The 23,298-nt window shown below is 39.4% G+C and overlaps 1 protein-coding gene across 1 annotated transcript; it reads right to left on the bottom strand.

The window, feature by feature from the left end:
- Window positions 1–8,259: 8,259 nt before the first annotated feature.
- On the bottom strand, window positions 8,260–23,110 carry LOC308676331 (vomeronasal type-2 receptor 26-like; the record flags this gene model as incomplete). Its single annotated transcript, XM_081342142.1, has 7 exons — window positions 8,260–9,161; window positions 9,835–9,961; window positions 12,657–12,884; window positions 13,718–14,584; window positions 15,374–15,665; window positions 17,246–17,296; window positions 23,007–23,110. 7 exons carry the CDS (start codon window positions 23,108–23,110, stop codon window positions 8,260–8,262), a joined length of 2,571 nt encoding a protein of 856 aa, XP_081198268.1.
- Window positions 23,111–23,298: the final 188 nt, after the last annotated feature.

Genomic DNA, 23,298 nt, shown 5'->3' with positions numbered 1-23,298 from the left:
AATTTTCCCTTTATATCAAAAATTTCTTCATTTAATTTCTCCAGTTTACTTTGTGTACTTCTGTGATTTTCTTGCATTTCTAAATGGTTCTTCTCCAAAGTTTCTTGATTCTTTAACATAAGATCTTGAAGAAATTTTAATGAAGTCTGTGTTTCACTTTGAGCAGTACTTATCTTTTCACATTGCAACATTGCTTTAATAGATCACTGTGTTGTAGGACTGGATTGTCCTACCGAGGGTGCAGAAGAAGTTTTCTTCATGAGTCTAGTAATATTCGATGAAGTCATTTTACAGCTTACAATCTAAAGCCAAAACAACGTCTGTTTAAATTTAGCCAAATTCAATAGAAGTAGCTTTGAATCTCAATCTCACAACAAGGCAGTCTTATCATTTCCAGGTGTCTTTTGTCAAGGTTAACTTCAGTCAACAACAGAATATCAGAAATTTCGTTCTTCTTTCACCACTAGATGTCCTCCTTGGCTTATTTATCAATGTCTGATATTTTTAACAAAGAGTTTTTTCCCCCGTTTATAATTACTCGCAGCTCTTAAATGTTCTGGGGGTCGTTACTTTCCAACCCTTTCCCATCAGGGGCTCAACATTTATAATCCTCAAGGTGAAGGAAAGAGAAAATCTTGCTCACCCAGCTTCAGCACGCAGTTGAAATTCCACTGATTTATAGTCCTTTTTCTTTGTGTTGAAGACGGCTATGGCTGGTAAAATCTTAACAGGCTTTTCCTTTGTTTTTCCAGAGGGTCCTACAGTTTACTCCGATTGGGTGCCTCCTGATCTTAGCTCCTGAAATATCCCTCCTCCTTCATTGCCCCTCCAGGGCAACTTTTCAACCCTTTAAGGGTCGCTAGACGAAGAAAAACCAAGCTGGAAAGCCAAGCACTGGATTTTCCCAGTTGTCCCAATGGCTGCCAAACAGGAAGTCTCCAATAGAAAAAAAATCTTTCAACATATAAATAACAAGAAAAAGAAATGAAGGAAACAGTCAGTCCACTTAAGAGAGAAGATGGCAAGGAAGTAACAGGCAGCAGAGAGAAAGCATTATTTTTAATAAAAGGCATCTCTCCAAAGAATCCTTTTTATTTCCTTCCTGGAATCAGATCGGAAATATAAAAGCATATAAAATATAGGCAAATCTTCAGGTCAGCAGTTCTTAAGTAACTAAAGTAGTTAGGTGATTGCCCTTAATATAAAGGTAAAGTCTATTTTGGGGAGAACCTTTGCTTCATTTCTTTTCATCACCTCTTTCAGTCAGATCTCCTCCACTCCTCCTCCTCTGGAAGTGATTCAGGCAGGACAGAGGACTACCTTGTCCTTCCATTGGATGATGGATGATCTTCCATTGTGCCAATAATTTCATGGTGACTCTGGAAGATATTTTAATACTTCAAAAATGCAAAGAAATGGTAGAAAAAGTGAGAGGGGTAATTAAACTCTGAGATATATCTTAACTAATACTGGAAAAATAGATTGGGTTCCAAAATATTTAATTCTAGTATTATTATTTTTCTGGAAGAAAATTCATTTCTGAAAATATAGTATAATCCTGGGAGATGATATGATAATGCTAGCCTGTTTTTCACATTTTGAGTGAGCAATCTTTGTTTTTTGTGTTTAACATTTCCATTAACAATAATATAATCTTAATATAGGTAATCCTTGATTTACGACCACAACTGAGCCAAAACTTTCTGTTGCTAGGTAAGATAGTTGTTAAGTGAGTTTTGCCTCATTTTACAACCTTTGCTACAGTTGTTAAGTGAATCTGGCTTCTCCAATGACTGCTTGTCAGAGGGTCACAAAAGGGGATCATATAACCCTGGGACACTGCAAGCATGATAAATATGAGCCAGTGCCAAATGTCTAAATTTTTAGTGCATGACTATGGGCATGCTGCTATGGTCATAAGTGTTTAAATCAGTCATAAATCACTTTTTTCAGCACTGTTATAATTTCAAATGGTCACTAAATGAACTGTTGTAAGTCGAGGACTATCTGTAGACAAAAATCAGGGAGGCAACAACTTAAAAATTTTTACATCCACAAAGCCATTTGGCTAATCTGCAGTATGGATCAGCAACCATTTTCACAGGGTAGAAACAGATGATGTCACCCTCTACATCACCATAGTGATATCTTGGCACTTTTTCCTCTTCTACCTTCAAAGTAATAATTTGTGGGTTTGTTTGTTTGCCTATGGTAGGTATCAGATCATGATTTTTTTCCCTGCTAGCTTCACTTTCCTCTAGGCTCAGACAGTCATGAAAAGGGTTAAAATCTGGCCAGCAGGTACTCTCAGTCAGGACTGCTTTGAAACCACTGACTGGAGTGTATTGGAAGATCAAGACCTGAATATATATATGGATGCCATACTCTCTTATATCAAAGCGTGCACCGACAGTGTGACAACAGAAAAGCGCATTAGAATTTACAGGAATTGCAAACCCTGGATGACTGCAGAGGTACGAACACTCCTGAAAGCCCGGGATTCTGCCTTTTAGGCAGGGGACAGGGACACATATAGAGAGGCCAGGGCAAACCTCAGAAGAGGCATTAAAGGAAATATGAGCAACACGGTTAATACTGATGCCTCGTTGGCAGAGGAGCTGAATATCTTCTTCGCTCACTGATTCTCATCCACTCACCCTGTGTGAACATCAAGTGAAAGCTGTATTGAAGGCTTTGAATCCCAGCAAAGCTGTAGGCCCAGATAGGGTGATGGGGATAGTGGTTAAGAACTGTGCCAATCAATTAGCAGGGGTCCTGACAAGGATCTTTAACATCTCCTTGCAAATGGCCTGTATACCATCATGTTTGAAAGCAGCTACCATTCTTCCAGTCCTAAAGAAAACAGCAATTGAGTGCCTGAATGACGACAGACCTGTTGCATTAATGTCTGTAGTGATGAAATGCTTCAAAAGGCTGGTTCTTCAACATCTTAGGACATGCTTCCCACTGGACTTTGACAAACATCAGTTTGCCTACAGGGAAAATAGGTCAACAGACAATGCCATACCTACTGCTCTACATTCTGTAGCAAGCCATCTGGAGAAATCTGGAAGCTATGTCAGGATGCTTGCACGCTGTTTCCCTAACCAGGGAACAGTCCGTCCAGCCATCGGCCCCATTTGGGCAGAGTCTCTTGCCAACGAGCAGGTGGCGGGACTCGGCCTGCCCTTCTGGATGCCTGTGGGGCCTGCCGGAAAGTCTGTCCACACAGGCGCATCCATCAGCTGGCAGGCAGAGGTGGGTAGCCGGGTCAGCTGTGTGCCAGTGAGGCCCGCCGCGGGGTCCGTGTGTGCAGGCCCGATCCTGGGCAACAGGACGCCTGTCCGTGCAGGCATGTCCGTTGGTTGGCAGGCGTCAAAAGGTAATCTGGTCAGTCGGGCATCGGCAAAGCCCTCTGAGGGGTCTGCCCACTCAGACCCAGCTTTGTGAGGCGTGTGGAAACTGGATGCCGGGTGAGGTGAGGCAGGAGAGCTGGCGAATGTGGCTTCCCCCCCCTTGTAGTGTTGGGCCCATGGGGCTCAACAGGCAGCTCCCCCTACCAAGGTTCCACCTGGAAGACAAGAGGTGATAGGTGAGCAATTATCCACCCGGGCCAAGGGTTCTACCCGCCTCCCACCCAGTTTCCCCGGATATTTGCAGTGGAGTGCCCGAACCAGACGAGGTGCTTGAATGTCTGCCTCCGCTACCCATGAGGCTTCCGTCATGGGATACCCTTTCCATAGAAGTAGGCACTGTAGTTTCCCTCTTCGCACCCTTGAATAAAGGACTTCCTGCACCTCATAATGATTGGTATGAACAGGTCCAGGAACACCTTTCCCTGGAACCGGAGTCAGGCTGCTATGAAATACTGGGTGAATCCTACCCAGGAACTTTGGCAGCTGAAGCCATACCTTCACAGGGTTGATTACCTGGATCACTCGGAATGGGACTATGAATTTGGGGCCAAGCTTTTTACTCAGCACCTGAAGCTGAAGGTACTTGGTAGACAAATAGACCAGATCCTCCACCTTGGGAGGTTCAAAGGGTTTTTGTTTTCTGTCTGCCTTTTTCTTGGTCATAACTGCAGCCCTCTCTAAAGCCTAATTGGCTGCTTTCCACACTTCTCCCATTTGTTCCATCCACTCCCTGGGCTGGCTTCCCCTGTTCATACTCAGGGATGGGAACAAACTTGTAACCCAACACCACCTGAAAAGGAGAGAGCCCTGTACTGCTGTGGACCGCATTGTTGTGTGCCACCTCGGCAAATGCCAACAGGTCCACCCAATTTGTTTGTTGGTACGATACGTAGCACCGCAAGTACTGCTCCACCGTGGCATTGGCCTGCTCTGCTACCCCGTTGGTACAGGGGTGGTATGCAAAGCTAAGGCCCTGGGAGGAACCGATGAACTGAACTGGATGAACTCCCTCCAGAACTGAGCTGTAAATTGCACCCCTCAGTCCGAGATGATATGTTGGGGTACCCCATGCAACTGATAGACGTGGGTGACAAACAACCAGGCTAACCGCCTAGCCGACGGCAATCCTTTGCAAGGCATGAAATGAGCCTGCTTTGAAAATAGGTCTGTAATTGTCCAGATGACATTGTACCCATGACTTTCTGGCAGTTCAACAACAAAATCCATTGCTATATCCTGCCAGGGCCTTATAGGGTCGGTTACTGGCTAAAGGAGTCCTAGAGGTTTCTTTGCCCGTGGGTTTGCTGTCACACAAATGTGGCAGTTCTGTACATATTCCTCGATGTCTTTCTTCATATTCGGCCACTAGAATTGCCGACGTGCCAGATGCAACGTCTTCAGAAACCCAAAGTGCCCAGCCTGCCTGATGTCGTGGCACTGGTATAACAGTTTGGGTCTTAGTGTTAGAGGTACATACATCTTGTCCCCATGCCAGGCCAGTCTATCTCATACAGTCAGAATGTTTGGATTGTTCTGTAACCATTCATCTCCTTTGATAGACTCCCTCAAGGCATGGAGCAGGTTGTCTGTTGCTCCACAGACCGTATCCCCATCCAACCTCGGATGGCACGGGGGTAAAAGTGCTTGCACCATGGCCTGTTTCTTACTGTCATATTGTGGCAGGTGCGAGAATGCGTCTTCCAAATCCCCCCCCCCGGAATGCTGACTTACTGTTGCAACCTGTCTGCAGAATGAAGCGCACACAGCCAACAGCAGGAAGGCGTGACAACCAAGGATTGCTTTATTCAGCCTCAAACAAGGATACCCCAAACGGCTCCTGCCCTAACCCCTGGGGATCCCCCCTCACACCAAATGGCCACGCTAGACCACCTCCAGCCCAGGATCACCCCCTCTTGTCTGAAAACCCGTGCGCATCACCACTAGGCAAAAGCGGCAGAGCTGGCAAGGAGCCCGCATCAGCTGCAGTGACCGAGATCCCAGACTGCCAGTCCTTCGCTCCCGATCTACTTGGGACCAACATGCCACTTGCACGCCATTTCTCTAACCAGGGAACAGTCTGTCCAGCCATCGGCCCCATTCGGGCAGAGTCTCTTGCCAACGAGCAGGTGGCGGGGCTCGGCCTGCCCTTCTGGATGCCTGTGGGGCCTGCCGGAAAGTCTGTCCGTGCAGGCGCATCCATCAGCTGGCAGGCAGAGTTGGGTAGCCAGGTCGGCTGTGTTCCAGCGAGGCCCGCTGCGGGGTCTGTGCATTCAGGCCCGATCCTGGGCAACAGGACACCTGTCCACGCAGGCATGTCCATTGGCTGGCAGGCATGAAAAGGTAATCCAGTCAGTCGGGCATCGGCAAGGCCCTCTGAGGGGTCCACCCGCTCAGACCTGGCTTTGTGAAGCATGTGGAAACTGGATGCCGGGTGAGGTGAGGCAGAAGAGCTGGTGAACGTGGCTTCCCCCCCTTGTAGTGGCGGGCCCATGGGGCTCGACAGAAACAGCGTTCAGGGGGGAGGCACAAAAACTATCCATATGGTGTCTAGAGAACAACTTGTACCTGAACATCGGCAAGACAAAGGAGATGGTGCTAGACTTCCAGAGGAAAAGAGAGGAACCTGTTTGCTCCTTTAAATTCCTGGAAGTCTATCTCTGTGAAGATCTGACCTGGAAAGTCAATACAACCCAGGTGGCCAGAAAGGCCCAACAGAGACTCCGCTTCCTCAGGGTCTTGCGGAAGAACAGGGTAGAACAATAGCTAATGACTTTCTTTTACCAGTCTACTATAGAGAGCGTCCTCTCGCACTGTATTGTGGTTTGGTATGCTGGCCTGACAGACACAGATGGGAAAATATTACAGAGGGTGGTGAGCACAGCACAAAAAATCGTGGGCTGTTCCCTGACACCACTGGATGACATCACCAGGGCTTGCTGCCTTGGAAGAGTGAGGAAAATTCTCAGGGATGACTCACACCCTGGTCAGTACCTCTTTACTCTCCTACCATTGGGTAGGAGATACAGGAGTATAGCCAGCCGTACCAACAGACTGAAGAACAGCTTCTATCCATAGGCTTTCAGGCTCTTGAACGGGAAATAACTTTATGTATGATGGACTAGCGAGGCTGGTGTGTTGTGCAATTATCTCACATGGTGTAACAAGATGGTGGGTTTGTTGTCACTGTGAGTTGGGGGGGCACAAAGGGAGACTCAGCCAATCTCAATGTATACATAGTTGAAATTTGACAATAAAGGTTCATTCACTCTGGTGAGGCACTAATGTCCCTCACCTCATTTTCTCAGCTTTTTTTGAATACAGTCTCCTGTACTTTCCTATTTCTTCTTTTCTTGGTTCTTCTTCTTGAAATAACTGTTATAACATGGTTAATACAGGGAAAGAAAAACACTTAGTTTTAAGTTTCTACTGAGTTTTGAATTAGATGCACTCTGCCTGTGAGTCCAGTGCTATAACCATTATGCCAGCAAGAAAGACCTTCTGTAAAAGTAGCTTCAACACACTTCCTTGAGAAACAATTGAGTAAATGCAGGAAAAAGTTTTTGTTTATTATTTATTTTATTCTAAAGCTATTTGTATTTATTTATTTTTATGCTTTCTATATAATAACAAAAAAAGGAAAGAACAAAGCACAAAGGTAATAACAGTGCAAATATTATTCAAGTATGTATATTCTTCTAATATGTTTATATGACTACCATTTTGGTGTGTGTGTTAATCTATAGTATATTGTATAAATGAGTTCTATATTTCACTGCTATTTGTTTTTTTTTTTGCTGGGCTTCATATTATTCTAGGCCAATGCCTGAAGTTTTGCTTCTTGGTCAGATACTAATAGCCTCATTTCACTTGCCAAGCTTTTCCTTTACTATGTATTGTTTTCTCTTAGCAATTCTTGTTGAAATAATTTTTATAACACAAGAAACTTCGTACAGAACATTACTGGTTCAGCATCAGCTAATTCAAGGAAAGAAAAATATTTGTTTCAAATTTCTTGTGAATTTTGAATTGGGTATATTCTGCATGTGAGTCTATGACAGTAATAAAAATATTCTGTAACAGTAGCCTAAGTTGTATTTGCTGAGGAGAGCTGATGAAATGTGGGAATATTAATTTTATTTTATTTGTCTGGATTTTTTAAATTTAAAAGCTGCTTCTTTTCTATTTCTGTTTATTTAATTTTATGGTTTTTAAATTAAAAACAAAAAAAAGAAAAAGAAGGAAAAACCAAAGATAATAATGAAGGAGATATATAAGTGTCAATTAGAAGAGAAAAAATGACATAGAAAGTAAGAAATATAACAAAGGAAAAAAATTGTGTGAAATGTAATAATAACTATAAATAATTAGAATCTTATATATACTTCTTTAATGCAAACAGTATTCAAATATGTATAATTCTCTAATAAATTTGTATGACTATCATATTTAACCTACAATATTTCATCAACATGAGTCCCATATTTCATGGAAATCATCTGTCTAGAGATTTAAATCCAGTCCCCTCATACATGGCAAGTGCAGTGAGATGTTCTATCCATTGAGTAAATGGGGTCATATATTTATCTTTCCAATGATGCAATATCAGTTTTTGACCATAGTAAGAGCACAGAGAATCCATGTACGTTATCTGGATGTCAAAATCCATGTATTAGGCATATTGTTCAAAACATTACTTTCTGAAAATTTTAACTTTTGTTGCACAATCACATCTATATACTCCATTACATTACCCTGATTAATATTTTTAAAAGTAGTATTGTATGCCATGTTGTATGGGATGCATGTAATAGATGTGGCTGGCTGAGGCAGCTTTCTTGCTTCTTCAGTGGTTTCTCCATTTAAGTTGCTCTCGGTTGTTCAGTTCAGGCCTGACAACAATAATGTACCATTTGGGGAAAAATATGAAACTCAGCAATCCAGCACTGGAAGCTAAAATAGAGAAAATCTCCACAGCAACCATGTATTTTCCTTTGGTGCGCAGGTAGGTTGGAACAAATGATAACCACACACTGCAGAACACTATCATGCTGAAAGTGATGAATTTGGCTTCATTGAAAGTATCAGGTAAATTCCTGGCAAAGAAAGCTACTATGAAGCTGGCAATGGCTAAAAAGCCCATGTACCCAATCACACTGTAAAACATGATAGGAGATGCCTCATTACATTGCAGGGTAATTTCACCCATTCCTGAGTGCATATCAGCATCTGGGAATGGGGGACTGGTTGAAAGCCAGACAATACAAATGCCTACTTGAATAAGAGAACAAGAAATAACAATGGAACTGGCCAGCCCTTTCCCCATCCATCGAGTCCTCTTTGTCCCTGGTTGAGTGGCCATGAATGCCAGAACCACAGTGATGGTTTTGGCCAATACTGAAGAAACAGCCACTGAAAAGACAATGCCAAAAACTGATTGCTGCAGGACACATATCACTTTCTGAGGTTGCCCAATGAAAAGCAATGTAGAAATGAAGCAGAGCAGAAGAGAGATGAGAAGAGTGAAAGTGAGGTCTCGGTTATTGGCTTTGACAATGGGAGTATTGTAATATAGTACAAATGTTTTTAGCAAAATAGCAGTGATCAGAGGAAGGGAAAGAGCTGCAGTTGCTAAACCCATCTCCATAGGTTCTTTATAGGATAAAAAGGTTACAATTTTGGGGATGCAGATATTCTGATATTTGTTTGGATAAAGTTCATCTTTGCACTCAATGCAATCAGGCATATCTGGAAAAGAGAAGTCTAGCTTTAGTTATACCAATGTCTTATAGTGAAATTGTAAAATTGATAAATGTTAGTCAAGGGTCTAAGAGTGAGGAACTAGAGAGATTTTCCATCGAAACTATTCTTTCCTTGAGAGATGATCCATTGCTACATTTTTTTTTATTTTAATCCCATTTATATCCCGCCCTTCTCCGAAGACTCAGGGCGGCTTACAATTTAAGCACAAACCAATGTGCTTAGCAATAGCCTTCATTCTATGTATATGCCTGCTTGTTAGGGCTTTCGCACCCCCCAAGCGACATTATTACAAAGTCAGCTTATTGCCCCCAACAATCTGGGTCTTCATTAGCCTAATTTTGCCTTATCTGCATTGAATAGAAATGCACTCATTTCTACTCTGAGTGTACTGATTTCTTTATTTTATCTCTCTTTTCCCAACATTGGAAGTACTGCAGGAATACATTAATTAAGAGAGTGATTGTCTTTACCATGAGCATCCATTGACTAAGCATTAGGACTAATCTATCCAAACCTTAAAATCTCAGATCTGTTAGTATTTTCCTGAGCTACCAAGATAGAGAATATACGCATATGAAGCAAGATGATAGGAATCATCTTATACATTCATGGCTTTGGTAACTAACATGCTTTAAAAAAACTGGCGTATACTTCTTACCTTCCCACTCAGAAATTTTGCCTTCTGGGCAAGGAATGCAATCATAGCAGCAGAAGAGCTCTCCTTCTTTCTTTTGTTTCCTGTAACCAGGTTGGCACTTGTCATTACAAACTGAGAGAAGTTGCACCTAATTCACCAAGGAGAGTAAAAATCATAAACTAACATAAAACTTCACAATGATAAGTTTAGAATTCTGACAGTTTAGAGGACAACATGGCATGCAATTACCTATTAGTGGACAGATTCTATAATGGTATAGTGCTATGGAATGGTATATAAGTCTAAATACTATTGCTATTGCTGTAGGTCAAAATACTCTGGCCTCAAAATCTCCTGTTCTACTAATTTCCTATCTGTATGTGTTGCATAACCTAGTCCAACCATTGGAATAACAGTGATTCATTTGTTTGTATGCTTGTTTGTTTTGGTTTTGGCTTTCATTTTTATTTTCTTTATTTAACTAAACAGAAAAAAAGAAAAAAAAATAAATTAAGAAAAAAAGAATTAAGAATAAAAAGAATAAAGAACAGTAATTTTGATATTTTTGGCCCTTCAACGTTCTTTTCAAAAGATACAATGTTACTGCCATTAAAGATGGGAATGGTAAGATATGTAGCTTTTCTAAAGATATACATTTTTCTTTTTTTAAAAAAGGTATTATGTGCTAAATCTGAGAAAACTGAAGATATAGATGTTTTTATCAACCTGAAACTAGAATTCTAATAATAACAATAACAAATAAAATAACCAGATTGCATGAATATACTGTGGATTGGTATATAACATTTATTAATATTCTTTTGTATCTGATATATGAATTTTATCTAGTGTGTATCCACACAAATCATTTTTGCAAAGTGATATTGTCTGTATTAGTTATACAAAAACCTCATAAAGTGTGCATGTTATGTCCTAATTAGATCTTCCTAGACAGATACTGAAGCTGTAGCTCAAATTCTTTCACCACCTAATGAGAAGAGAAAACTCATTGGAAAAGACTGAAGTTGGGAAAGATTGAAGGGAAAAGAAGAAAGGGATGACAGAGAATGACGTAGTTAGATAGTGTCATCAATGAAATGAATTTGGGCAAATTCCAGGAGACAATGGAGAGTAGGGGAGGCTGGCATAATTTGTTCTGTGGAGTCATGAAGACACAACTTAATGACTGAACAAACAAAAATTAGATTCTGATTTAATAGATGAATGTAGACATTACAAATAAACTACTCTTTCAGTTAACAATAGACCACTGAGTCATTTCTCCAGTAGTTAAGAATCGTCAAATGGACTTTATGACGAGTAGATATATTTCAGAATATATTTGGCTGATAGTATATTTGATTGAATTCAACAAAAACAGAGAAAGCAAAATAATCTTGACTCAGCAGATTAAGTAGCAATATAAACACTGCAGGTCCTTAACAGAATAACAGATTTGGAAGGGACCTTGGAAGTCTTCTAGTCCAACCTCTTGCTCAGGCAGGAAACCATATGCCATTTCAGACAAATGGTTATCCAATCTCTTCTTAAAAACATCCAGTGTTGGAGCATTCACAACTTCTGGAGGCAAGTCATTTCACTGGTTAATTGTTCTAATTGTCAGGAAATTTCTCCTTAGTTTTAGGTTCTTTCTCTCCTTGATTTGCTTTTCGCTGGGCTCTTCCCTTGTCCTACCTCTTGACTGTTCTATGCTAAATAGGATTTTTCTAATTTGTTTGATGTGACAAGCAAGATGATTCAAACCCTCTGGCTTTGTTGCTCTCCCCACTTTGGGGATCACCAGCCAGAAGGGAAAACATCTGTCAGTGCTATTTCAGTGAGAATAGGATGGGTTTGGCTACAGACCTCTACTGGCTCTTCTCTTTCTTTGCTCCTTCTCTTACACTTACATCCTGTTGGGTCATAACTCAAGCAGAGTTGTTTTCATTTTAAATAAACAGGAGTCATGAAGGACCTGAATCACAAGTTTTATTTAGGATTTCCTTTCATTCCTTATTTAGTTATTAAAATCCTGCCATTTATCTGAAGCTCAGCTCAAAGCTGTACCTGCAGCTCTCCATCTTCCTATTTTTCCCCACCAAAAAATAAATAAATAAATCTCATGATATAGGTCAGGCTGATTCATTTGAGTTCATCCAAGGAGACACATATGACAATTTCCAGATTCCTCTATGCTATTTTTTGGGACGCAAATGACAAGGATGTTTGTGTGCTCATTGTTTATTTCAGCCTTGAACTCTCATCCTATTACCTGAGCATTCTTGCCCCATTTCTCTCTTCTGCTAGACAAACATTTCTTGCTCACAAACAAGTTTTAGAAAGACATTAGAATGGCAGTATGCAATAATGTTCAGACTAGAGATGAGGAATGGGCTCACATCAGTCTAAAACAGATAATAAGCATCATTCTGATCACTTTCACTGTCCAATTTGTAAAGCCAAAGGTAATGACCTCAGAGAGGCAGACATGTAAACAAGCAACTACAATAGGCCTGAAGTGCCTGGGATCAAGTCTTGTGGTGAAAGAGACACTTACAATTTCCTAGATTTGGCTTGCCAGATGTCTTTTGCAGGAGTTCAGACAGGAATGATTTAAGGAGTTTGAAGGGATCAGGTAAATATGCTACAAGTATCCCTCAATTGATTCAATCAGAAAAGAGCTGGAATAGAGCTGGAAAGGGCCAAGCAGGAGAAGAAGAAAAAGAAAAAGAAAAAAAGAGGAGGAGGAGGAGGAGGAGGAGGAAGAGGAAGAGGAAGAGGAGGCACCCCTTTATCAATTATACTGTAGGGTGGCTTCTCAGTGGTTGGTATTTATATCCTACCTGGATAAACCAATAGTGCCATACAATGGGTTTTTCATTCATTATGACTTTTTGATGTCCTGGATGTTGAGACTTGATCATTCCAACTTTTACTCTAGTGAAAGAGTGGTTTGGAAGCAAAACCCAGTTCATGACATCAAATGCTGTTAGAAACATACCATGCTGGTCAAAGGAAACTTTGTCCCCTATGGTATTATTAAAAGACACTTGTTTCAGAAAATGGAAGAGCTAGATGGAAAGGGAAATAAATGATTAATAAACTTTTTCAACAAGGGACTGAATATTTGTGAAAATATCTTCACATTCAAAAGCCAATATGCACTTTAAGTACTTTTACTTGAGAAAAGATCCTTCAAATATAAGTCTCAAATCTAAACATTTCATATTCAATGGAATTTTGTAATATATGAGATAATTCAATTTTTTAAAAAAAATATTTTGTCTGAAATAGCAGTGATAATCATTAGCCTTAGCTAGCATGGCCAGTGATGAGAGTTGATAGTTGCGGTCCAAAGGCATCTGACCAAACATATTTTTTATCATTTAGAAGTCACTTAAACAATTCTCAAAAGTTACAGAGTTTGTGCTTGACAACTTCATAATGGAGATTTTTGAGTGTAAAATCTAAGTGTAGATTTTATTCAGTATTGATTTTATGTGAAATATAAATACATGAGGTAAAATGAGATGTGAATATATTATTGAACACTATTACTGACCTCAGTGATTTATTGTAGGAACTAATTTTATTGTCAGTTAAATAAATGTCAGAATTCACTTTTCTTTCTTCCATAGTTTTCTCAAGGAATTTATGTGAAGAGATACAATGTTACAGGTACAAATGCAAGTTAAAATGGATGCAGTTTTTCAAATTTCTCTATTTTTTAAGAAACTGGGAAACACAGATAGTAAAATAAACAGAGCTATGCTGCTCTTACATTCATAGTAACCCTTTCTACTGAAGCTTTTCTTTAAAACATTACTAACAAAAGAATATTTATAGTATTAATGGCTACATCATTGAAAATAAAGCAGTAGTGGACTTTCCAAATTTACATTACCTCCCATGCCTTTTCAGTCAGAAATGTACATCTCTTCTTCTCCACCATTCTTTTGTGTTTGAATTGGGATGAACACATGACATGCAAAGCATGAGCCACAGCAAAGACAGCATTATAGATGCTGTAGCTATGTCCAGTAATGGTTTTGTCAAAATATTTTTCAGGAACATTCTCCAGTCTCTCTAATCCAGAACAGAAACCACTGTTTGTATGGTTCAAAACCCAGTTGGGGAACGTGCAGCCAAAACCATAAGACCAAAAGTCCCTTATGAAATAATCTTCTTTTGCATTGGAAGGATTTCTATCCTGAATAAATTCCTGAAATCCTGGCAATTCACTGGAATGGACAGCCAAGGATAAAGCACCACGGTAGACCTGCTTAGCAGCTTTCAGTATTTCTTCATCACCATAGTTTTTAAGCTCTAACTGGGCAGTCAAAATCCACACTTTACCCTTTATATTGTTTGTTATCTCACTGTCTTGTTTCATAGGAAGCAACCAGTCAAGAACCAGAAACGTGCAAAGATCACCAAACAGGAGAAATACATTGGCTGTGCTAGTCATGATTGTATTCCATAATTTAAACACCCATTTCATTATACCCCCATATTCAATATTCATGCCTACATTGTAGACTGTGTCTATAAAAGCAAAACAAATGCCATGAGTGGCAAATTCTGGAACCATAACTTGAAAAATCCATTCTGGATTAATTCCAGTTGCAGTATAAAATCCAATCCATGTCCACCCAAAACTGAGAAGTAATTCAAGAATTAGCCTGTACTGATTGGCTTCATTTGGAACCATTTGGTAGAAATATGGGGATTGAGTTTGATCCATCCTCACTGGAGCAGAGCCATAGGACATCTAAATAAATTGGTAATTGAAGAAATGACAAAGGAAGATTAATGTGTATATCCACTTGTTGTTATTATTAGTATTAGTATTAGTATCATTGGGATCATATTTCAGTAAATGGACTAATTGTTGAAAAATAATATTGTCCAACACAAAAATGTGGCAATTATTTGTCCTTTTGAGGAAAATTGCAGCTTTTGATAACACTGGCCAACCAAAGTCACTCCAACAGTGAGATGGGCAGCCTGATCTCCGCTCCTTCCGGCGCGATCTTAAAACCTACCTCTTTGAACAAGCTGGCCTGGCCTGATGGGATGGGGTCGGGTTTTATAAATTGATCTTAACCTTTTAATCTGTATTAATTTATTACGGGCATTGCTATTTAATTACTTTTTAATTTTTGTATCTTGCTTTTTATTATGTATTGCCCTGTTCACCGCCCTGAGTCCTTCGGGAGAAGGGCGGTATACAAATTAAATTAATAAATAATAAATAAATAAATATAAATTTAATTGTAAATCATGAATAAATAAATCATTATCAATTTTTATCGCCACTCATCTTAAACAAACTGGCTTTGTGGAGAAGAAAATAATGAATGTTATATTTATATTAAATAGTTATGAAGTGAGATGACTTTACACTAGCAAAAATGAAAGATGTTTTAAGCTGACACTTCTTAAATTAGTTCTGTTGCCATACAAATAAGTTCTATATATTTAAAAAATACCTCTATCATTACTACATAAAGCATCAGGAGGGGAAAAATAATCTTTAAAAACTGAACATACATCATACCTGAGGAATCTTGTAGATGCTAAAAATGTGTGGTATATGATGAGAAGATTCAATATCAAGCCCTTCAAGCACTGTAAGAAGATTGTCTTTACTGCCACAGTGGTAATTGGGGAGAAAATGCTTCTTTGGAGAAATAAGTTGCATTGCAGAACGAAAGGCCCACCTGGTATTGATATGGCTATCATAGATATGGAATCCAAGGGTGATATTGGGTAGGATATGGGGATCTTCATTGATTTCCTTTATGGCAAAGACCAAGGCCAGAACATGCTGGTAGTTCTGAGTCATGACCCTAAAGTGGGATTTCCATTATGTGTCAAACTAACTCAGCAACAAAATTATCAGCTATAATTTAAGAAGCATTTTTGGTACAAAATTTAGTCAACAAAACTACCTCACTATAGGAGCCAAAGCAAGTTAAATCAGTATATCAGTAAATATTTGGAACAGAGTATTTTAAAAATAAAGGGAAACTTACAGATTATGGACATGATTTATAAGTTTCTGATATACCTGCTTTTTTCCTTTATCACAATTGATTTTAGAATTCATTAATGCATCAGTTGATATACCTCTGTTCCATTAGTGAGGAGTTAATATTGGCCAACCAACACAAAAGGCTGCTATCAGGGAATCCAAGACCGATAGATTAGAGGAAGGCAAGGATGGATTCATTCTACACAGTTGCCAAGAAATTTACATGAAACATGTGAATTCTCTGATCATTGATTGTGAGTTAAATTAAACTTTACACACACACATACATAATCTGATGGTTTTAGGTCTCTTATATATTTATTCCATTCTTATCATAGAAAAAATTCAAAAGTTGTCATAAATATATTAAGAGGAAACTGTGGTGAGAAATACTAAATAATTATGTATCTTTTTTTAAAAAACATATTTAATTTTAATTTTTTAATTTTATTAAATTTATATACCGCCCTTTCCCGAAGAACTCAGGGCGGTTTACAGGGTATTTAAAATCAAACAGTACAAAATACAAAAGTTAAAAAACAATTTCAAAAGATTAAATTATCCCTTAACTAAAAACCTCAGTTAAAAATTCTCAGCCTGGGATTGTTGTGGGTTAGGACGCTGAGCTTGTTGTGGGTTAGGACGCTGAGCTTGTTGTGGGTTAGGAGGCTGAGCTCAGTGGGTTAGGACGCTGAGCTTGTCGATCAGAAGGTCGGCAGTTTGGCGGGTCGAATCCCGAGTGCCGCGTAACAGAGTGAGCGCCTGTTACTCGTCCCAGCTTCTGCTAACCTAGCAGTTCGAAAGCACGTAAAAATGCAAGTAGAAAAATAGGGACCACTATGGTGGGAAGGTAACAGCGTTCTGTGCGCCTCTGGCATCTAGTCATGCCGGCCACATGACCACGGAGATGTCCTTGGACAAGCGCTGGCTCGTCGGCTTTGAAACGGAGATGAGCACCGGCCCCTAGAGTCGGAAACGACTAGCACGCATGTGCGGGGGAACCTTTACCTTTACCTTTTATCATGACAAAGAATAAAATTCTAACTTTTGAACAAAAAAATGAATTAAGAGAATCTAGGTCCAAATGAATGAAACTGAATTCCCTAGTTGAAAGTTAAACATGCCTTATTGATATTTTATCTATTTGAGTACCTAACTTTACATTGACTGAGCTAAGTATGTAACATTTGGGTTTAATTAAGCATATTTCAAGCACCAGCTATATAATTAATATTTCCTTGAAGAAGTAGGAGAGCAAGAATAGATTTGCAATCTGTACTTGATTTCAGTAATATAATCTACTCCATTCCTTGCTGCAATAAATCATACCCATCGAGCTGCTTTTCTACATATCATTCTGCTCAGAAGCATACAGAATGCAAACCCAATTCTTACTGGAAGCTTTCAGAGTATGTTGGAGGTGGTGGTTCGTCAAAACGTTTTGGCCTGGAGACAAACAAGGTATGAGAAACAAGGCCACCAATGAGTAGATCCCCTGGATGAAGGTACTTGTGAAAAATTAAATGATGATCCATAATTTGACAATTAATTTTTTTCTGCCATGCCACGTGAGGCAGTAGTAGAAAAAGTAACACTACTACTATCAACATACTAAGTAGAAATTGACCTCTAAGCTAACACAAATACCAGACATGAAAAATCTTTATGAAAGCAATGGTGAGATTTGAATGAAAATTGAACTGTGTATCCTTGAATTGATCTGACTGAAATCTGTCACTAATTTTTAAATCTAAGTATATATATACATAGGGACGCGGTGGCTCAGTGGGTTAGGACGCTGAGCTTGTCGATCAGAAGGTCGGCAGTTTGGCGGGTCGAATCCCGAGTGCCGCGTAACAGAGTGAGCGCCTGTTACTCGTCCCAGCTTCTGCCAACCTAGCAGTTCGAAAGCACGTAAAAATGCAAGTAGAAAAATAGGGACCACTACGGTGGGAAGGTAACAGCGTTCCGTGCGCCTTTGGCGTCTAGTCATGCCGGCCACATGACCACGGAGACGTCCTCGGACAAGCGCTGGCTCTTCGGCTTTGAAACGGAGATGAGCACCGGCCCCTAGAGTTGGAAACGACTAGCACGCATGTGCGGGGGAACCTTTACCTTTACCTTTATATATATACATACAACATATAAACTCAGAAAGATGCACTTATGTCTAACCACACACACACATATATACTTTTGTCAACAAGTTTGATATTTGACAGCACAGAGATTGGAAAGGAGAGAAATAATTATAGGTCTTTGATAAATTATCTAAAATTGGCAAATCCTCTGTAGCATTCCTAAAGATTGTTTTTGTTGTCTTCCCCTTGAAAGTTTATTATGACTGATGTAATTTGTAAAACAAAACTTTTTTGTGGCAGATTATTTCTATTAACTTGCATCACTTCAAAGAGCTATTTTTCATCTTTGTGGAGACAAATATAGACATTAGAAATTAGGCAAAAATTTAGAACAGTAATTCTTAAATATCTAAAATACTTGAATGACTGCAGCTACAATACATATCAACACAGTTACTTTAGGGTGGACCCTTGCCATCAGTCCTTTCATGATTTTCACCAGCATTGTCATCAGCATTTGAAAGCAACCTCAGTGAAACTATGGAAGTCTTACTAAGGCAGCCCTCATTTCTTTCCTTCAGCTTTCTTGGATCTAATGTCTGAAATCTAATCATTATTATCTTCTTCATCCTATCATTTCTATCAATGCCATCATCATTTAAAGACAAATGTGTGCCTTCCTTCTATAATTTAACATGTCTTTGTTCCAATCTTCAATCCAAACAGTCATTGCAAATGACAAAATAAAACTTGTTGTAAAACTTGTTGTAAACCGAGGACATATTAGGTTTAACAGGGGCATTTTGCTTCACTGAGCCAAGTACATAGTCAAAAGAAAATTGTAAGAAGTGTCCCTTGTTTAAAATGGTGGTGCCCATGCTGCTTTATTAGTTGGGGTGGGTTGCATTGTTGTCACTGCAAAGCCAAAGCACTAAATTGGAACTCATATTGTCAGGACCCACCCCAAACCACGTCTTAGGAAGACAAAAACTCTTGGAGTCAGTTCTAGTCCGAAAGGAATCTTTACTAGGATATGCTTGGTTGTGGGAATACAAGACAGGATTTAGTATTGTTTTACAAATTGAAATTTTATAAAGGGTACCCAGTTCAACCCCCCTTCCCTCAACCCCATTTGGTCAGCCCCCATCCTTCTACTTCGTGTCAACCCTTTCGTGGGAAAGGAAAAAAAAAGAACTTTGAATCTTTATGGTTATTACTTTCTTCCTCTCCCCCTCCCTTTTGATCCCCCTAGTTCAAAGGGTTTCCTTGGTCTTTGAAATAATCTAAGGCAGGCTGAATCCACATATGCTCCTCCTTCCTCGGGAGATGGCAGAATCCAAATGTGGGGGATAATGTTTTAAACATACATTTATGAATGTGATATAAATGGATTCTGACACATATATTTTAGGAAGTTTCATGAGACATTCTGCCAATTTTCTTTTTATGAAAGGATAGATTTGAGGAATTAATCCTGTTTTCTTTTTATGAAAGGATAGATTTGAAGAATTAATCCAGTTGATAATGTCCATTCTAACTAATAACCTCCTGTTCTCATCAAAGGAGATATGGTCTCCAGCACTGTTGTTGAATGAGACACTTCTGAGAAAGTGATGAAGCTGGATTGAAAAGGAAAAGTCAATTCAAGTGGGATTTTCCTTCCTTTTCCCTGAAGGGTTTCCCTTTCTTTTCCTTTGGTGCCAAAGCACTAAATTGGAAATCATCTGTTTTACATAATTATATTAAGTCTTACTTTGTCCAAAAATATTTAGAACTTTTCATGTATTTTTGCTAATGCCCACATTTAGAACATTCACAGTATCTCTCTCTCCCTCTCTCTCTGTCTCTCTCACACACATACTGTACTTGTGTCTCACTTGGTTTTTCTTCTTTTTCTCTCCCTTGCAGAATAAAGATATTGCCTAAACAAGAAACCTTTTCCCAAGCTGTTTTACCTTCAGCTCAGCAGATCCCTAAAAAGTACTAATGTATAGCTTGATGTATGTGTGTCCTATATGTTCCTGTTTACTCTTTTCCTCTACAATAAATGTAAATAAACTCATTAATTCTCTTCTTCTAAATTATTCTAATGCAGATGTAAGCACTGTGTGTCTGTGTGTGCGTGTGTGTGTGTGTGGTAAGGGCACAGGAGTATGAAAAAAGGACTATAAGATTTTCTCTTTAACCAACATCCCTGTATGTTCTGGAAGCTTTCCTCACATTTGGGTTCACCTAGCAGTTTGTGGTGATATTCTTCTGATGCTATAAAGGAAAGCAAAAATGAATTAAAATCATAAGCACGGTAGTGGTCACATGACTTTTCAGTTAACAACCATTTCAGTTAATGACTGAATTACCAGTCCCAACTGCATTAGTAAAAAGGGACTACCTGTGATATTCCTGTGCATTAGATCATGCAACGCTAAAGATCCTGAAATATGGCTTTTGAGGAGGAAAATAATATCACTTAGGAATATGAGCTTTATATTTTAATGATGCTTTTTTAATAGAACAGGTCTTGGAGTGAGGGCTCAGAAGAGAAATATTAAACATAGTTTATAGTTTGGCTCAAGAGGCAGATATACACGTAACAGATCTGCTAAACATGAATAAATAAATTTCATTAGTGGGGAGGGAAAATTCTCATTTCAGTTTGGCAATATGCTTAGGCATTATTTGTGCATGAAATATCTTGATGTCTGACTTTTTTTCCCTTCTATTTGAGATTTGTATTTTGCAACCTTCTTTGTTGATCTTCCTTCTTGTTGCTATTCTTTAATTGATCTGGAGTGTAATGTTGACTATTGATTAGTACTCTTAATATGTTTACTGTAACTATAAACTGATGTCAAGTATAAAGTATTAAAAAATTGATATACTTTGGTTTAAATATTGGTTGTGAAATCTGACATATTTGCTTACTAAGAGCTCAAGTGAATTGGTACTTTCTTTATTATTTTTGGTATTATGGTAGAAAGAAGTTAGAAGCAAAGATTGACTGAGTAATTGATTATGTGCCATTTAAGCCATTATAGACTTTATTGATCACATAGATTATTTCCATGACAATCTCTCCCTCATTTGAATGTCTGTGAAGATTTTCAGTCATCCAGCTCTTAGTTGTATCAAAAAGGTTTTTTTTTTTTTGAAAAGGCACCTGTGATATGCAGGTTCTGAGGTTTTGCTGGTAAAAACTACAGCAAACCAGAAGTTGCCTTCAAGCTTTATGTTTTTATTCAGCTGAACAAAAAAGACGGGCTCCTCTAAATGAGAGCAGCCCTGAAAGACAAGAAATCCTTGTATTTATTTTTTCTGGTTACATAAGCAAGCCATCCAGGAAAGCTGACGTGCATATGATAAAGATTTCACCCAATAGGTCTGCCATACTGTAGATAAGAGAGCAGAAGTAACAAACATGTTCCCTTTTGAGTGTTTCCCTAAAGATATCATATGTTCTTGGGTGGGTTAGGACATTGGGTATTTTCCTTGCTGGCCTTTCATGACCATGCATCCAGGACCTTGCAAGAGCCCAAAGACAGTAGGGCCATCTGCACATTCACAATTGATATTTCCTATACTGTCCCTTAATTTTGGGTCAACATAATCCCCTTTCATACTTAGAGCAGTGCACAAAAGTATGAACATGGGATGTGCTTCTGTAGTATGCAGGCCACATTGTTGAGGACAGGCAGAGGTGAATAGGGGCAAGCAGTGAATGACACAACAGGATACAAGAACAAGGAATACTACAAAGAGAGTATCAAGAATAATTTCCTATGATACCATCCCCATAGAGTATCAGTAGAAATCTTCAGATCTTTAGGGTAATTCCTAATTCCTTCCTCCATGAGATGAATGGCATCCTTGTGTTGGATAATATGAACAGAAGGAAAGATAATCCCTATGGTACATGTACCAGATCAGTAAGATGGCAAAGACTTACAGGCAAACTGACCACAAAGGAACCACCAGTCCGAGTGGTTAGCAAGATAAACCTTCCAACCCCTAAGGCATATAAGCTCTAACACCAGACATATAAGTAATGAGTCCCATTGCTGCAAATGAACTACAAAGAGCAGAGGGGACCTTCTGGTAGTCAATGCCAAAGGTCTAATGACATCTATGTCAACCATCCCACATGCCAGTACTGACCTTCCATGTGATTGTGCAAAGTGAATAGATCCCTAACTTATCTCTGGAAGAAGAACTTTCCTGCCTCAAACACAGGAAGAGTCCAGCCCCTTGTTACATTGGCCATGCTGAACAGGAAGGTATCCAAGGGTGTAGTTTCCATGGCCAATCCATGTATACCCGTTGGGGATATAAGTACACGGATTCAGCAATCTGTTATGTTCAAAAGCTTAATCCATGCTTGCATATCCAGTATATGGGTGTTGGAGCCCCAAGTCCCCAAAGAGGGACTGGGAAATTGAGGACCACCTCCACATAATTGAACCTGTTCACCACCCATAATCCCCCCTGCAAAAAAGAGCATGGAGTAGAGAAAGAAAAACATGCACAACCCAAACAAACAACAAAAAAACAGATGTCAGCCAAGAGAGAGAAAAGCGACACCTGTGGTATAAGTAAGTAGGAAGCCGGTGAGAGGAAATTGCCCATGTGGAAGCCCAGCGGGCACAGGTATCACAATGAGCAAAACATCCTGGCATACAGATCAGCGTTGGTCCTCAAACAGAAGCTTCAGCCCAAGGTCTTCCTCAGCACCAGGGGCCACAGTCCAAGCAACTCGGTCCTCAGTGTCATAAGATGGTGAAGAACAGCAAAGACGAGTGTGACAAATCCAAGCACAAAGTCCAGCAATCTTTTTTTTTTATTAAAGAGCAACCAGTGGGTGGTGAGAATTAAAATGTAAATACTGATCAGTGTGCATTTATTTTCTGTAAACTTCAATGTTAAGTCTTCTGTCTTCCATAAGGTGCACCAGACTATCCGGGAAAGCTAGACAGTTAACATCTTCCCTTGTGAACTTAATATATCAATCCACAGAGTTGATGTGTTTGGTGAAGGATTCCACTTCCTGAGTTTTAATATTGACCCAAGTATCATCCACATACCTGTACCAGTGAGTTGGTGAAAATTCTGAGAATGAGTTTAGGGCTTTGGTTTCTGCCTCTTCCATGTAGAGATTTGGCACAATGGGGGACATAGGTGAACCCATGGTGCAGCTGCATTTTTGTTTGTAGACACCTTCAAAGTTTTTATAATAGGTAGTGTTCAGACAGATGTCTAACATAGCACAAAACTGTTCTGGGCTGAGATTAGCTCTGTTACATAATATGCTGTCTTGTAGCAGACGTTTCTGCTACAAATGATAATTTCAAAGCAGATGCAGAAGCCTTTGTGTAA

This window comes from Vipera berus (genome assembly GCF_964194415.1).
Source record: "Vipera berus genome assembly, chromosome: W".
NCBI classification, from domain to species: domain Eukaryota; kingdom Metazoa; phylum Chordata; class Lepidosauria; order Squamata; family Viperidae; genus Vipera; species Vipera berus.
The sequence above is the reverse complement of the archived record's forward strand: the minus strand, read 5'-3'. Positions and strand labels throughout refer to the sequence as shown.